Source organism: Gorilla gorilla, chromosome 22 (genome assembly GCF_029281585.2).
Source record: "Gorilla gorilla gorilla isolate KB3781 chromosome 22, NHGRI_mGorGor1-v2.1_pri, whole genome shotgun sequence".
In the NCBI taxonomy this organism is placed as follows: Eukaryota; Metazoa; Chordata; class Mammalia; order Primates; family Hominidae; genus Gorilla; species Gorilla gorilla.
The window spans coordinates 42,014,244-42,032,718 of NC_073246.2; the positions used below are offsets into that span (position 1 = coordinate 42,014,244).

The 18,475-nt window shown below is 43.0% G+C and overlaps 1 protein-coding gene across 1 annotated transcript in view; it reads right to left on the reverse strand.

Moving 5' to 3' along the window:
• DSCAM (DS cell adhesion molecule) overlaps positions 1-18,475 on the reverse strand; it is an 836,416-nt gene that overhangs the window by 105,458 nt on the left and 712,483 nt on the right. The window contains exons 19-20 of the mRNA XM_063702725.1: positions 16,675-16,830; positions 7,027-7,160 (exon numbers count right to left, since the gene is read on the reverse strand). Coding sequence (XP_063558795.1) covers positions 7,027-7,160; positions 16,675-16,830 — 290 coding nt within the window. The remainder of the gene's footprint in view (positions 1-7,026; positions 7,161-16,674; positions 16,831-18,475) is intronic.

Genomic DNA, 18,475 nt, shown 5'->3' on the forward strand with positions numbered 1-18,475 from the left:
TACACAATTTAACCTCTTTTAGATGACTCACAGTCATCATCTATAAAATTTAATTCAACACACGTTTGAGGAACATCCACTATTTCAGCACAATACCAGGTTTGCCAGTCTATGCCCATGTCTAACAATAACGCAAGAGATTGTGGTTATGTCAAAGTGAGGTTGAAAGTCAGTGCTGGGAATACTGGGGCAGGATGGAGCTGGGATCCCAGGGAAGGCAGGTAAGCATCAGGACAAAGAGCTCAGCCCCCTGTGGGTTGCAGATCCCATCTTCCTTTGCTAACCTGCGTGACCCTGGCCAGATTGTAGAGTCTTCATTTCGGTATCACTAAATGAAGATAACAATCATAACACCTCCTGCGTAAGGTAGTCACCAGAACTAACTGATGCAAAACAGTATTTTTAAAAATGTGAGTCATAGGAGGAATTTAATGGAACATGACAATCACTTTAAAAACAAAATGAAACAGAATAAAAAAAAGTCAAATGGAACAGAAAATATCAGAGGGCATCACGTGTAGTAAATGTAAGTTTGTGGTGTGCGAGTACTTTCGTGGTGTGATTATAACTTATATTTTCTATTGTGGGTCACCATAGGGCAAGTTCAAAAACCACAGGTATAAAGCTTTTGGCACTCAGGGCCTAACATGTAGCCAGTGCTAAAAAATGGTGAAATAAAAATACAGCATTTAAGTTGAGCTTTAAACAATAAACATTTTTACCAAAGAGAATGAAATGGAAAAGGCAAGGAAAACCCAATACACATACACATAAACACACACACACATACACACACGTGCACAAATGCAGACACATATGAGACATGGTATTACTTAGATATTGGATGGAAGAAGGTTTTTAGAATATGAAACTAGACAGGAGTTGCAGCTGGATTGTGGAAATCTATCTAGGTCATATTGAGAATTTTGAATGTCTTTAGGTAAAAACTGCGAAGTCATCCAAGAAATTTGCACTAGGAAATAACACGCTCAGATTCAGAGTTGGAAAAAGGAATTGTGACAGGGATGTGGACAACAGACTGGGAGTTGAGCCTGGCAGTGGGAAGGCTTCTGACTTGGTTTTGGTTCTCCAGGGGAGGACCTGAAGCAAGGCAATGGCATTGGGTGTGAAAGGAAGGAGATTAAGAAGACATTGCATTGGGAGGCCGAGGCAGGCCAATCACCCGAGGTCAGAAGTTTGAGAGCAGCCCGGTCAACATGTTGAAACCCCATCTCCACTAAAACCACAGAAATTAGCCCGGTGGGGTGGCGGGTGCCTGTAATCCCAGCTACTCAGGAGGCTGAGGCAGGAGAATCGTTTGAACCTGGGAGGTGGAGGTTGCAGTGAGCCGAGATTGCGCCACTGCACTACGGCCTGGCAACAGAGTGAAACTCTGTCTCAAAACAAACAAAAAAACAACAAAAAAGACATTGCAGAGAGCTCTTGTGACATGATGTCACTTTGCTCATTTATTTCCTCTGATCATATTACCCTTTCCTGCCTCTGATTCATCAGGTAAAATTCTTCTCTTCCTGCAAGCCAGGGCTAGCTATGTGTTCCAAGCAAGCATCTCTGGCCGTATGTTTGAGTGACACCCAGTCCGCGCTCCTGCACTGTGCTGTGCACATCACTGCTGTGTACTCTATCACATCACACAGAAGGGTGACATTGTCTAGTGTTTCCTGCCTTCCCTGGAACTTCTGGGTATGGGTTTGGAGCGTACGTCATGGTCCCTTTGTGGTTAAGACATGGACCAGAATCTTATGACAGATTCTGGCTCGTGATTTGTGCTTGGAGCGTTTACCTGCCTATGTCAGAGCCTCAGAGATTTCTTTCTCTTTGTCATGAAACCTACCTGGGTCCTTCCTGGAGTGAAGATAGCATGGCATGGACTACCACATACTCACAATGAGCATGATCGTGAAAGAAAAATAAAACCATTGGTTGTTGTATGGTTGTTGTAAATCACTGAGGTTTCAGGCCTGTTTGTGATGCCCCCTAACTCAGCATCTCTTGATTGATGTGATTCAGAACCTGGCTCAGAGCTTGGTGTAAGAGTAGTGCTCGATGTTTATTTGTGGTAAAAATGAATAAATGATTAGGAGAGGAACTATAGGTAGCTTGAAGGCTTCTGGTCAGAAGGCAGCAGATTTTGTTAGATCATAAGCTAAACCAGAACGTAGGAAAAGAGGGAGAGACAAGTATAAATGTGTCTGTGGGCACACTGAATGTGAAGTACTGGAGAGGTCTTCCTGAGTACGCAGATGGTGGTAAGCTGGAAATATAGGACTGACGGTTCTCTAAGATTGTCAGGACAGAGATAAAAAATGCAAACTCTTTAATTTCAGATGATAGTTACATTGTAAGAACAGATTCAATGATCCACAGAGATAGTGAAGAATATTAAGAGATAAAGGAAGAATATTGGAAAATATGTACATTTAAGGGTGGGAAGCAGAGGGACAAGAAGCAACAAAGAATAAAAAACATGATAATGGAAGCTAAGAGAAGGAGGATTTTAAAAGCAAATTGCTATCTAGTAGCATCACTATATGCTACAGTGATATGAAATAGGGAGGGTACTGGGAGGGAGGAACGACGTTTTAATACAGCCAGGAGGTCCATGTTCCGTGTGAGAGAGGAAGAATGAACACAGTGATGAGTATCATTGTAGATACAGATGAGCATGTTAGATGCTGCTTTCCAGATTCCACGTTATACCACTTTTCCACTCCTTGAGATTCCTGCACATTTCTGGTTCTCGGAAGTCCCCTTTCGCTCTCAGCCTGACTATGGCTTTATTTGATGCAGTCTGTGGCTGATTGGGAGGCAAACACACACCTGTTTCCTGGGGTGGGAAGCTGTCTGGACCTGGTGAGTTACTTTGCCTCCCAGAAGACTTGTTTAATTCTAAGTTATGGGCTACAATGTGGAGAGCTTAATTGCCCAAGTCTTCTGGGTAAGAAGAGTAGTGGTGTATTCTCACTGATTAACTCAGCGACATTTATTGAGCACCTACTATGTACAGGAACTGAATAACATTATCATCTGAAGCTGGAATAACCAATGTGAATCACAGCTCAGAGATATTTTATGCCTTCTGATTCTTAGTTTTCATTAATGAGAAGTCTGTGCTTCCTAATTTTACATTTCTAAGCTCCGCAAATGAGACTAGCATTGTGAAACAGACAATGTCTATATCATAATGCTTATTTAATGTGTATATAGTAAAAGCAGTCTGTATGTAAAAGTTTTCAGACTGCTTTTATGTAGATGGGAGCATTGGGGAGGAAATGAAGCTTGGCTGTTTTCTTCCTGGGACCTTAAAAGGGTTATCTCACGTCTTTGGATTTTCATTGCTTATAATAGATTGTTTGATCGTTCAAACCATTATATATTAAAATTAATAGCCAATCCACAAATTATGTGGATGAGGGTCTGAATCAAATGACTTTTGAGATTTTGTGGTTTGAATCTCTGATTGGGGAGTTTAATATCTCATTGCACTGTTGGACCCCCGAGGGAAAGTTCATGTTCAGTCCACATCGTCTTTAGACAACCTGTTTGTAGATTCATTCTCAGTTACCCTAACTTGTCATCTGGCCACATGCAAAGTTTCAAATTCTAATGTCTTTTTCTAAGCTAAACTGAGAGAGCACCATGAAATAAATGCCTATCAGCGACATTATATGTCACATATTAGAGAAAAAAGCTTGTCTATTTTAACAAGGTTCTTTCCCAAGAAGGGGAGATGAATTTAGGATCTTGAGAGAAATTGACATCAGCGAGGAGGTTAGCTGAGGGACTCTTATAAAAGGGACCAAATTACAAGGCATATTGTGTCCTGATTTATCCCCCTATGTTCTACATTTAACTATGAAATCATTTCAAAGAAAAAAATTCAGATTTATGAGCAAGGAAAATATCTAGAGCTCATACTGTCCTCTGGTGGTCATTCGCACACATAGCCAGAAATGCAAACGCCTTGGAAAACCTGACAGCATCTAGTTTACCGACTGAAAGTCAAATTGCAGAAACTGATGAAAACAAAACAAAACAAAACAAAACAAAAAAACACCCTCTTTCCTGTACTTTAAAGTTTCTTGATCATTTCATATTTAAAACAGAATAATGGATACTATTCACAAGTATTCACCTCTGAAGAGAAATAATTGTCTCTGAGCTTGACTCTCACTGATACTATTTGATGTAAAAAATAGGTCTCGTGGTCTTAAATGATGGTTGAGATAGATAGATAGGAAGGTGGATATGGAGAGGGAACTGTCTTTAGTTCACTTCACTTCAATGAGGATGCTCTGGGGTTCTGGGACCTCCTTGTAACACTTTCTAAGTATTATCTCCTGGAAGAACACAGGCACCTGCCCATCATATTTCTATGTCTCTAGTCTTTTTAATATGGTCAAAAGGCAACACAGAGATACCCTGATAAAAATCTCAGCTGTTATTTCCCACCTTTTTCTGGTGGGTTTGCTCTCATTACTGTCTTTTTTTTTTTTTTTTTTTTTGAGACAGAGTCTTGCTCTGTTGCCCAGGCTGGAGTGCAGTGGTGACATTTTAGCTCACTGCAACCTCCACCTCCCAGGTTCAAGAGTTTCTCCTGCCTCAGCCTCCTCCCAAGTACCTGAGATTAGAGGCGTGTGCCACCACACCTGACTAATTTTTGTATTTTTTGTAGAGGCGGAGTTTCATATGTTGGCCAGGCTGGTCTCAAACTCCTGGCCTCAAGTGATCCTCCTGCCTTGGCTTCCCAAAGTGCTGGGATTACAGGCGTGAGCCACCGTGCCTTGCTGGCCCTCATTACTGTCCCTTTCGAGAGTGTGTTGTTAAGATCCTGGGCAGGTCAAATCCCATTGTTCTGTGGGTGAAGAGACAGGAGAAATCCTGGGGAAATGCGTTTCTACCCCATCTAACAACACCTGTGTGACTTTGTTTTCAGGATAGGATGTTTTTTCTTCCTTTTTTATTGTATGTAATTCTTAGGCCGGGAGGACAGAGCCAAATACAGCCTGTATCATCCACAAATAGGGGCTTTCTCAGTAAGCATCAGTTACTAAGGACTCATTTCAAATAATCCAGGTAGGGATTTTTAGTGCAGAGATAAAGATAAGATGATTGAGAAGACAAAACGAGAGGAAGCTGCTGGTGTTTCTATACCCTGCTAGGTGCTTTCTAGCCTGTTAGAGTCAAAAGAGCAAACGTGAATCCCATAGCAAAGAGATCAATGAATGAATGAGTGAATACTAATACAGATGCAATTCAAGTTCTAGTGGAAAATGAGTATACTTTATTTCAGCAATAATTTTTGTCTCTCTTTGGTGAATACGGGACATGTCAGTGCTAAGCAGAAAAGCAGAAGCCACCCTGGGCATTGAGGGCACAATGGCTCAGCTTTTTTTCAGTGTCTACGCTGCTCTCCATCTCTGGGCTTTGATACTAGGATTCAGTATGTGAGGATTAACAGCATATTGAAAACCACATAATAAGCCCAGAAAAATGTTGTGGAGCCTAACTCTGACTATTTACATTTACATATTGACTTCAAGGGCAGAGTACTGCCATGAATGCATAAGCAGTAGAGAACACACCTTGCTTTTTCAGCAACAGACGGAACTTCATGGGCCAAGCAAGCCCACACACTCTCTCACACTCACTGTTGGGGTACACCAGGCCTCAGGGGCCCCTGTGGACTCTCAGCTTGGGCAAACATATCACCTTGATTAAAAGATTAATCCATAAATTTGTTTGGGAATATTTTTCAGCCCTAACAAGGAAGGAGATTCCATCGCATGCTACAACATGGATGAACCTTGAGGATATCACGTCAAGTGAAACGAGCTGGTCACTAAACGACAAATGCTGTATCATTCCACATGCATGAGGTCCCTAGAGGAGTCAAATCCAGAGACAGAAAGTAGAATGGTGGGTGCCACGGGCTGGTGGGAGGGAGGATAGGGAATTCGTGTTTAATGGGGACAGAGTTTCAGTTTTGCAGAGTTCTGGAGATGGATGGTGGTGATGGCTTCACAACAACGTGAAGGTATTTAATACTGATGAACTCAGTAATCAAAGCGGTCAAGAGGGTAAGTTTTACGTTACGTGTATTTTACCAGAAAGGAAACAAAACCAGTGTGTATATTCACTCAACAAACGCTTAGTGAATGACTACATGTGTCAAGTTCTATGCTGGGAGCTGGAGATACAAAGATGGAAGAGACATGGCACCTGCTGCAGAAAATGTCATAATGTTTCCATGAAGACATCGTCAATTTTGGTGGGTCATTTTAATGTTTCCTTTTCTTTAAAATTTCCCTTTTTGATATGTTTTGGTGTGGTGTCAGAAGCAGTCTAACTTTATAATGATTATTCACCAGGAATAATATGAACGATAACAAAAACCACACTTTGAAATAGTAAATAACTTTTAGTTCCTTCACAATGAACCAGGCTGACTGCTGTAACTGTAAGGGTAATAGATCTTCATTAAAGTCCCTCATTTCTAGCACAATAGGGTTTTGCCTGCTATTCTTTTCCCCGTGAGAGATGGAGGAGGGAAAGAAGGGAGGGATAGGGTGGGAGGGAAGGAAGGAGGGAGGGAGGGAAGGAAGGAGGGAGGGAGGGAGGGAGAAGGGAGGGAGGGAAGGCATGAAGTGCCTATCATGATGAGTCCAACAGTAAAATCAATAGATGTTGTCCACTGACTATCAATTAAGGCACAATCAAGGCCTCTGGGTTTTGATTTTGATCAGGCTGCTGGCAGTTTAGTGGGAACTCACCAAATAAACAATAATTCCAGACAATTGTCCCCCTTGTCATGATTCAGGAGCGTATTTTCAAATGAAGTGTAAATGAGGACTTTGTTTTGTATGTGGAGACAGCAGGGGCAAAACAAAACCACTGGAAAGACCCAGGTAGGTGGGAAACAAAGGAACGAAACTGTCCAGTGCGAGCACCTGCAGCTCGTCCCTGGCAGACGCTTGAAAGGCACTTGGTTATTTACCAACTTACTGTGGGATAGGGGTGGGAGCAGAATACAGTGTACTTTCGGATGATGCCGTTCAGCTTGAGAGGGGGAAGCCAGGACACAAAGACCATGGAGGCTGAGGCCGCCGCTGCCTTCACACCCGCGGGAGGACCTGGAACTGGAAGAGCCGTGCGTTTAGTCACAAGGTGGGGCCTCAACTTGGGCTTGCGGACCCACGCTTCCCAACATGACCCCACTCCGCACTTACTGTTCAGCTCTTTCAGGATGAGCGTTATGGGTTCCGCTGTGCCCCCCCAAATGCATACGTTGAAGTCCTAACCCCCAGGACCACAGAATGACACTGTAATTGGAGGTAGGGTCTTTACAGAGGTAATCGAGTTAAAATGAGTTTGTTAGGGTGGTCCCTAATCCAGTACTTCTGGTGTCCTTATAAAAAGGGCCAGTTTGGACACAGAGACAGACATGTATAGAGGGAAGATGATGTGAAGACACAGGGAGAAGAGGGCATCTATAAGCCAAGGAGAAAAGCCCAGGACAGATGCTTGTCTCAAAGCTCTTAGAGAGAACCAGCCCTGCAGACACTTTGATTTTGGACTTCCGGCCTCCAGAACTCAGAGACAGCAAATAAATTCCTAATGTTGGAGTCTGTGGTCCTTTGTAGCTCTAGGACCTAATACAGTCAGTTCTAGTCCCTCTTGTCCTGGGGAGTCTTCCCAACCCATTTCAGCCCCTGGCGACTTCCTGCCTCTGGATAACTGGAGAATTAACTTCTGGATCAGTCTCATTTCTACTGCAGTTTTTGACTTTGAATGTACTGGGGATGAACCTTTTGGATCCTGAATTTGAGAAGCATGAGGGTGAACTACCTCAGCCATCAGAGACCCCACCCTCCCTCACCCTAGTCATTTTGTAATGACACCACTTTGGGCTCAGGAGAGGTATGGAAATATTGTTGATGAATAGGGATTATTGGGTCAAAGATTCACAGTATCCATGTAAGACAAACTCTCCTCTGTAAACCAGCTAAGAAGGCAGAACACGGTGGCAGCAATACTAAGCATGATTTGGGAGTGAGATTGAAGGCATGTCCCACTCCTTTTGTTCTTTTATTTTCCAGGTTGAAGAGGTGAGGGGGGGTGAGATGGCCAAGACAAGAAGATGCCAAAATGTCAAAGGTGCCAGTGAGGAAGGCATCAGAGCTCTTGCTTTGTTCCTCATTAACCTCACTGTCCACATGGAGGGCAACCACATTGATGGAGACATTGAAATTCAAACCAATAGAAGTCCCTTGCAAGCCCCTGGAGAAATCTGTGAGTCTTTTACTGCTTTGATGGCAATGCAACTGCTCAGTAAATTGTTTTGGAGTTGAATGTGCATCTCATAATTGTCACCTTGACTCTTCTAAGTCTGCATAACAAAACCAAGAGCTCTGGTGAGAACTAACTTGGGTTGGACATAGTCACCATTTGAAAATATAAAATCTTGGTAATCCATTTTTGGCAAGTCTTGCTAACAGTGGAAGGTCTAGAAAAGGTAACACACATAAATGATAGATCCTGGGTTAAAAAATCCCTTGAGAACAAACATCTATCAGGTGAGGGTAATGTCTAAGACATCCACAACCTAGTTCAGAGCTGCCAGGGCTCCTCCTGAACAACAAGGGCAGAGTGAACGTTTCCTGGGGATTTTAATCGTAGTAGACACCCCAGCTTAGCCAACACTCTCAGTCCTTTCCATAAAGCCCCTGGTTGGTGTTCACCACAGTGAACACTCTTGCTGGACAGATTCTCTTTAGGAGGCCAAGTAGTTTAGCACCAACCAGTTGAATGGCTGCTGAAGAGGAGCCAGTTGTATTTGTTTCCAACCTGTTTGTGACAATTGTACCTGTCATGGGTAGTACTGTAAGTTAATTAATTACGTAAACCAATGAAATTCAAGTGCAAGAGAAAGCTGTTTCTATGACAGTTAATGGGACTACTTTGGAAAGGCTTCCTTAGAGGTAAGTTAGAAAAGAAGTTAAAAAGAGAAAGAAATGAAGGAGGGAAGAACAAAAGGAATGAAGGAGGGAAGGAAGGAAGAAAGGAAAGAGGGAAGAAAAAAGGAAGGAAGGAAGGAGGGAAGGAAGAAGGGAAGACAAAAGGAAAGAAGGATAAAAAAGAAAAGAAAGAAGAAAAGAAGGAAAGAAGAAAGGAAGGAAAGAAGAAGGCTGATCTATGTTTGGTCAGGACCACTGAGAAGAATGGGACATGTGGATTTGTCCCAATTTGCAAACAGATCGTTGGTAAATGGTCACACGCTCTTACTTGAGACACCAGTTGAAAAATGCAGATGCTACACATTAAATACAGTTCATGGAGTAAAAGATGGCACAGGACTCCAATCTTTTCACCCAAAACTTCAAGAGGTGATCCTAAGTCATGTGATTAGAGAATGATTAGGGAATAAATACATATTTATATGTTTTAAGTTAAAATGCAACATTTCAGGTACTTCCTGGCCACTGCAAAGTTTGGTGATTCCTTGTTTTAAGTGATGATTTCCGTGAGCATGCCTGTGTCACAGCCGATCGAGGGACTTTTACTGCACCATCTAAACTCGCAGTTGGCTCCTCCTACATGGATTTATGATCTATCTTACACAATCTTTCCTTGTATGGTTACTAGAACTTTGTACAATAAAATAACAACATAGATAAGTTGAAGAACACAGCATTTTGGAAAGGTTTTCTGGATGACTGAGCTAATCTTTTCAGAGCTAGAAATTAACATTTTAGTTCTGGTTTGGACAGTATCATAAAACTTAAAGGTGTGGGCCCTGGAGCCTCACTGCTGGTTTCATGCGGCTCTAGCACTTAGTTCCATGTCCTGGACAAGCTGATTAACTTCTCTAATAATCTTTAGTTCCCTCATTTATAAATCTACAATAATAATTGTGCTGGCTTATGTTTTTACTGTTAGAATTATAAGAGATAATTCATGTAAATGATTTATTTATTGTTCTCTGTACAGTAAGCACCAAATAAGTTCTAGCTATCATCTCTAATAACCATCCTTATGTCCTTGGATTATATGTCACTAAATGATACTAGCCTTTACTTTGTGACTCAGTGATGAATGACAAACACCAGACACTGAGAGTTGCAGAAGACAGAGATGGCATAGGATGGAGTAAAAAACGGTATATGTCTGTCTGGGACATATTTTCTTGAAACATTCTTAGTGACCACATTCCACTTTGGTAATCTGAGTTTTTCTTATGAAGGTCAAAACAAACTTGGGAAGTTTTCATGAATTCCTGGGCATCATAGAGAGAAGTTCTGCATTTAAGTTTAATTGATTGCAGTAGAGAATGTGGCCTTCAGAGAATCCTCTCTTCTACATTCCTCCAATGCACCTGGACATCCCTTCTGAGCTGCAGATGCTTCTGTGTCTCATGCGTCCAATTGGCTGAGATGTTTCACATGGGCACCTTAGACCGACATAGTCACAACAGGGCTCACCATCTTCTATCCAAACCTGCGCTTCTCTTGCCCCATCTCAGGAAATGGCCCCATCATCCTCTCAGCTGCAAGAACCAGGACGTGGAATTCTCTTCCTGCTGTCACTTGATGAGCCCTTTGGAGGTCCACATGGACATGACAGGTCAGCAGTTGGGCTCTCCCCCTGATCTGATGGTGCTCCCCAACACTGAGCTCTGTTTCAGTTCCCTGAACGTGGTTTGCTTCTCCCACCCCGGGCCCTTGGGATGCCATGATCCAGGGCCTTGGGATGCCTCTGTCTGGACTTTTTCCCACCCTCTGCCTTCTTCCTGGCAACTCTTACTCATCTCTCAGGTTCTAGTACACGTCATTTCCTCCAGGAAGTCTTCCCTGATCACCAGCTTAGGTCAGGTCAGGGCTCCCATGTCTCTGTTGAGACTCTTCATCATCATTGCACTTGATACAATCCACTCAGGGGTGATCTATCAACTTCTGTCTCCCCCACTAGCTTGCAAACCCCACCATGCCCATCCTGTTTCTCTGCATCTTTAGTTCCTGGGCCAGTATCTGGAACATACTAGATCCTCAATACAGATTTTCCAAGAGTGGAAAAATGATTTCATTCGTGTCTGTGTGGTAGGCAGAATTCTACAATGGGTCCCCAAGATCCTTACCTTCTAGTATATGTGCCTGGGTGATTCCTTCCCCTTGAATGGGTGTGGCACCTGTTACTATGATGGACAGATTCCTCCCATGGGCAGGTTGGGCCATGCGGCAAAGGTGAAGGGCTTGTTCAAGTATCATTGAGGTTCTAATCACTTGACTTTCAGTTAATGAAAAGGAAAGTTTCCTGGGTGGGCTGGGTTTAATCAGATGCGCCCCTTAGAAGAGGAGATGGAGGTCAGAGACAAAAGAGGTCAGAGGGATTGGAAGCCATGTGAGACTTTCCTATTGGTCCTGAAGAAGGAAGCTACCATGCTGCAGGGGGTGTGACAGGAAGTAACAGGCAGCCTCTGGAAGCTGGTGACTCCAGCCTCATAACCAAAAAAAAAAAAAAAAAAAAAAGATCCCATATCCTGTAAGCCTGGGAGACCTTGACCTCACATGAGGGCACAGGCCCAGCTCACACCGTGATTCATCTGTCGGACCCTCAGCAGGGGACTCAGCTCAACCAGACCTGGATGCCTGACCCTTGGAAACGATGAGATAAGACATTTGTATTGTTTTAACGTGTTAAGGTTGTAGCAGTCTGTTCCACAGCATAGAAAATAAATACAAGTGGGTAAGCCCTCCTGTAACATACCTTAATGTAAAAATACCACAATCATTTTTCTGAAATAGTATTGCCTTGTTTTGAAGTATGAATATCAGACAAAAGTCTGACTAAACACCCACACAGACACTGCAGTCAGCTTCATTTTTTTTCACCATCATTTTTCTGGTCTTAGTAAACAGCCACAGCAGGTGTGTGTGTGACATGTGCATGCACAAACATGCATGTACATATGTGGTACACCATGGTAGCCAGATCCTTCTGAACCCACAACTTTTCAGTGGCTTTTCCTGAGCCATGCCGTGCTGTGCAGATGCTACGATCCTGGAGGGACATGTCACGTTCACAGCTGTCATCCCACCAAGCATGCACATATGTCCCTTTTCTCTTCCCATGTCCATAAGACTCTAGTATTTTTGGCCTTTCCTCTCACTGGAGCAAGAGTGTTCATTCTTTAAATGTTTGACTGATCCTTTAACCAAACCATCATGTGGAAACCCAGCACATAACACAAGTGGAAGTGGGGTGGCTCTTGAAGCTGGGGTCAGGGAGAGAATGGAGTCTCCCACTGGGCCTCTTGCTTACCACTGGGCACTGCTGAGGCCCACCTAGTTTGAGGTAAGAACCTAGTTTGGGATCCACTGCAGTGGAGGGAGTGTGGAAAGCCACATGGTAGAATCTCTTCTAGGACATCCTGTCCGTCGTGTTGCTGGTATACCTGCCACTGCACATGGCACACTACCATAGGCTGTAGAGCACTGGAATCTTGAGCAGTGTTGATTGGCAGTACTTCCCAGTGTCTACTGAGGGGCAGCACCACTGGTGGCTATGCAAACATAGCATGCAATCTACCCCCTTTCAGGTCTACTGAGGTGTGGTCACACAGTCACCCCAGCTCACATCACAGGCACACACTATCCACACCTTCACAAGTATGTATGGCTCAAAGTATGGGTGGTCAGAAGATTCAGAGGTATCCGGATGTCAGCTTATTTTTTTGCTTCCTCTTAGCTCTACTTTCAGATCTCCTCCCAATGAGATTGCTAATTGACGGTGGGGAGGGAGTAGAGATCACATATTACACCTGCTGCTGGCCCTCTCACATGCACCTTCAGAGTTAGGTGCATTAGTGATGTGTTCAGTAAATATTTGAACTTAACTATCTCTATTGATACATATGCAAAGTTTACTCTTGTGTAAAGGGATCAAGGCTGAAACTAGCTTTTGCCTTCAGAGTGAAAACAGCAATTGGAAGATTAATAGATTGCATTTTGTTTGTGTTCTCTTTCCTTACGGCTTGACTCATATTATAGTATTGGCAAATAAAATGGCATCAGGATTTCACAACTGTTTTTAGAAGTAAGGTTTAGTTGTTGTTGTGCTCAAAAACAGAAAAGCCAGATCACCAAGTCATCCTTCATGTTTCTGCAGCAATAATGGGGTACAAGTTCTCATTGATTGAGCAGTCCTGGAAAGAGAACGTGAACTGTGAGCAGTAGTCACAGACCCCAAAAAATATGTCCATGCACCTGAGTCTATATTTACGGATAAAAGATGATATCCATGGCCCTGAGACTCTGACTACAGGCATGAGAATATGTCCATGTACCTGAGACTATATTTACGGATGAGAGATGATATCCATGGCCCTGAGGCTCTGACCACAGACATGAGAATATGTCCATGCACCGGAGACTATAGTTATGGATAAGAGACTATGTCCATGGCCCTGAGATTATGACCACAGACATGAGAATGTGTCCGTGGGACTGTGAATATGTCTATGAGCCCAAGAATCTTTAGATAGAGGTAGAGAAACTACCTGTAGAGAACAAGCACAGACTTGTCCTCTAAACAAATATTTCTACTGCAAATAATCCCTTGCAAAAGTAAATTTTTGCCTTTATTAGGGTTAAGTTTCTCTTTTTAGTATGACCAGTGACCTAATAACACAGTTTAAGCCTCCAGGCTCCCTAGATTAGGAAGACTGGTACAGGACGTGTGTCTGGCACAGACAACTGAATCGGATGCTCGCTGTTAATGTAGCCATCTTTCTTCGCTTGCAAGAACATTGATAAATGCTGAAACTTCAACCTGAGCCTAAAATAGTATCTTATTGAGAAAGAACTGAGCAAATGTTGGTAATTATTATTTTACTGGAAATCTATCTGTATTTTTACACAATTTAATTGAAATTGTAAGTGTAATCCAAACTTCAAAATTACAAAGCTTTCTCATTGAAGTATAAATAGGATCTGTAATCAATTTGACTGGGCATTTGTTCTCTGAATTGTCCTTTGTCCCTTCTTCCAATCAGATAAATAAAATTGCATTTAATTCTGTAAACTGCTGAAATGTCTAATTATATTACGTATTGAGTCTACAAAAGTGGTTGACACAATTCTTCACCGTTTCTAAATTATTGAATTTTTCATGTGAACCTGGGAGATGAAGTGATATTATTCTAGTTCTTCTCTTCTTCCACCCAATCTTCACTCCACCTCTTTTTTCTTTCTGAGACAGAGTCTCGCTCCGTCACCCAGGCTGGAGTGCAGTTGCACGATCTCAGCTCACTGCAGCCTCTGCCACCTGGGTTCAAGTGATTCTCCTGCCTCAGCCTCCCAAGTAGCTGGGATTAGAGGTGCCCACCACCACACCTGGCTAATTTTGCATTTGTAGTAGAGACAGGGTTTCACCATGTCGGCCAGGCTGGTCTCGAACTCCTGGCCTCAAGTGATCCACCACTCCACTTCTTTTTGAAAATGCAGACTTATCCTAAAGAAATATTGACACTCAGTTCTGCATAGTCCTTGTCCCATACCACCAGCAAAAGTGGGATTCATGGCATCTTCCTTGGGGTAACTGGGGTACCCAAGGCAGGGTTTTCTATAGTCAATCCCAGCTCCATACACTATCAGCACTGGAGACAAAAGCAAAGCATAATTGACTGACAAATTAGACCTTGGGCCTTGGGGTCAAGTTTTGAGACAGAACTCTATGATTCTTAAAACTCAAATATTAATTAAAAATTGATCTAAAATTGTGAGTTAATAAGGATCTGTGAAGAGCCTTCCCTTCTTATTGGATTTCTGTACATTCTTCTAAAAATGCAGATGCAAAACATTTTGTGGATGATCAATTTGCTCTTTAAATAATAATTCCAGTGACATTTGCATTACTGCTTAGCAATGTGAAAAGGAGTATTTCACCCCTATTCTGAAGGAGTGGAGAGCAAATAATCAAATATTGAGTGTCAGGACGCATCCCACTCTGTGGCAAGCAGGTGTTTTCAGACACCACTTCAGCTCTCATACGTTGGTTCTGTGCAGTCTGATGGCTACAGCAGATTGTCCCTGAGGACAATCCAGTTCCGAGACGCTTAGGTAAGGTGCCCAAAGACCCACGGGCAGCAGGTGACAGAGCCAGCATTTGCACGGCTGTTTGTCTATTACATTTTTAAAAAATTAAATTATGGCTGTCTTCACTCAGGACTTAGCTTTCTAGATATCTCTATTGATGTGTGACTTCCTAATGGCATTACATTTGAACCTTAGATTTCCCTAAATAATCCAATTTCTTAGAGCAGAAATGGCTGACACCTGCACATTCCCTGGAAGAACTACCTGTGCATTTTAGAAAAAAACTAAAGCAAATGAGGATTAGTTTGGGTGTAGACATTACAGTGTGAGAAGGGATACAGAGGCAGCAAAAACACCAGGTGAGAGTGGATGCCTGGGGCTGCTCGGAGGAGCAAGGCCTGGCTTGCCAAGGTGAGAGCAGAGAGTGAGGTGGAAGATGGCAGGCTCAGAATAACAGGGAGTCATTGTCAGGGGCAGAAAGGCTGAAGAGAAGAGCATATCATGGCCCCTGAGCAGGTGTTCTTTGCTTCCGTCAGAGCAGATATGGGATGGAATAACAGCATTTTTGATACTCTGGTAGTGGGGGAGATAGCATAGACATCAAACCTGCCCATACACAGGAGGTGACCAGCAATGGCCAACAGCTTTCCCGCCCCTGTACTGCTTGGGGAACAGAGTCCCAGCAAGAAGACAAAAGCTGCAGAGACAATCCAGCACAGCATTTAGATCTGCTAATGTCTCATCTCAATGTATACTTCTGTGCTGGAATATTTTGGGAAGGTTCTACGTGGGCATCAATTTGACATCAGTTGCTCCTTCCTTTTTTAAGGTGGAGGCTACTTTTCTCACTACCACGGCAGTATTTATCAGAACTTATCTGTTCCTTAAACAGGCTTGGCTAACGCCCCTCAGAGTTTCCCTTAAAATAATACAGAACCTTTGTTGTATGGTTTTTGTACGTTTGGGTAATAGTCACACAACCCAGTCCAAATTGTAAGGAACAGCAAGAATTATTGTTGTAGAACAAAATGAGCAGCAATTTAAATTTTTACTAAATCACCATGAATTCTTGCAAGAATTAAAAAAAATTAACATGAAGTTCTCAAATTAAGGACTTATTCTAAAGTGATTCAGCTGGCAAAGAATAATAGAACTTCAGTCTGTACATAATTTTCAAGAAGTGGAAGGATGGATTTAATCAGAGCTTACACTAATAGCTGAATAGCTACTAAAATTATTCTAACAAGATACAAAACATGTATGACAAGTATTACAGCTCTAGGATAAAATGAGTTTCTATTTACAATAATACTTGGCCAAAAAAAAAAAAAAAAGAAAAGAAAGAAGAAAAAATATAGAGGAAGAAGAAGCAATGGATTAGACACATCAAGCAAAGGCAAGAGAGGAAGTTAATGGTCTGAATTGCACTGGGATATTTTGGGAGGGCAGCAAAGGTTTGCACTGAGAATAGCCTGATGAACTGCAGGGTAAAGGCAAGTGAGCTCTCTGTGACCCAGCCCTTCCAGCAACTGCTGGGACCCACCGCCCACCCGTCTCTCACCATCCTCTTTGGTCCGGGTGAAGATCTGCTCACTCCTGACCCCGTCTCCTGCGCGGGTGAAGGCCAGCACCTGGATGCTGTAGTTGGTGTACTTTTCCAGCCCGTCCAGCTCCAGTGAAGGCTGTGTGGTGGTGATGTTTTTAATCTCACCCAGCTCTGGAGGACAAGAACAAGAAAACAAAATCCCACTTCTGAGCCCATTTCTGCTCATTTTTCCGCTCTGTCCCCACTGACTGTCCCTGTGCCATGCCATCACCCATCCAGCCATCATCTGGACACGAGAATTCTCAAAGGGACTGTGCACAGTCATCCTGTGAGCTCATGGTGTCATATGGCCCTTTGGAAAAGAACATTCACACCAAACTGCTCCAGAACACAAGGCAGAACGTTGGTCTGGAAAACGAAGTAATTCGCTCCAAGTTAAGTGTTATCAACCCAAGGCCAGCACCAGGGCTGCCACTCACCCTTCAGCAGGTGCTAATGAGCAATGTCCCCTGCACCCCTAGCAGCACACTTAGGGCGACACACACACGCTGCACACTCGGCAGCCCCACTGCTAACTATTCATTAGGAAGTTTCTGCAAGCTGAGGGGTTTTATTGTTATTTTAAACAAGTTCTACTTTAACATACATGTATTTTTAAGTACCTAACTTCATCTCAAATATCTGATCTACCCTCTTCAGCAAGTTTCAAGTCTATAAGACAGTGTCTTTAACTGTAGTCACCACTTTGTACATTAGATCTCCAGAACTTATTCATCTTGCATAACTGAAACTTTGTATCATTTGGGGGTGGAGGAAGAAAATGGCAACTATGTGAGATGGTGGACCTGCTGTTAATTAGCTTGATTGTGGCGAGCATTTCACATTGGATACATACATCAAAACAAGCTGCATGCCTGAAATATATGCAATTTTTATTTGTCAATTATACCTTAATAAAGCTGAAAAGATAACATTTAAATAAGAAAAAAATACACCTGAGCTAAACTGAGTGGCTCAGCCAACTCCCCTTTTTACCTGGAGTGAACTCCTCTCAGCTTCAATCCTGAAGTGACATGCCCGTGTGTCAGAAACTTGGTGTCAGCTAAAAATGCTTCACTTTCAGGAGTGGGATCAACTAATAATATTCACAGATGGAACACTATGCACTCTCATCTCCAGCATATGATACACGGCAATTTGAGAAAACTTACAAATGGTGTGCTAAGTACTTCCTTGGTGTTTGGCTGATGGGTTTTGAAATGAGTCGCCTTCAGAGCATGAGAAGGGCCTGAGAACTGTTCCCCTAGGGGAAGGGGCTGTCAGCGACACATTGGTATCCAGAGCAGGCCGGTTACCCCAAGAGACCAGCAGGTCCGGGGAGTTCCTTGTTGAACAGGTCTGCTTTGGCTACATTTAGAGAACAATCCAGCTGCTTGTCAATCCCTCTCACTCTCCCTGGCCTCCGTATAGGGAGTGGATGTGATATGCATGCCTGCCTAGGTGCCAGCGCTATGCTATTCTAAGTACAGATAGTAACTTATACAACCAGCAGAGTTAATCAATTACTTTTGCAACCCATTCATTTTACAGACAAGGAAGTCGAGGGACAGAGAGGATCAAGGAGCCCAGCACAGTGGCTGAGGGCACAGGCCGCGGATCTCAGCTGCTCTCCTCAGTCGCTTTGGGAAAAAGCAGAAAATGGGCTGAAAATGGAGGCACCCACGAGCTGTCGTGTCGGCCAGATTAAACGGGCTTTTGCTTTTTGCCTGTCTTGGTTTTCCTTCCTGCTCATTGTTTTTCTTTTCTCTTGTGTGTC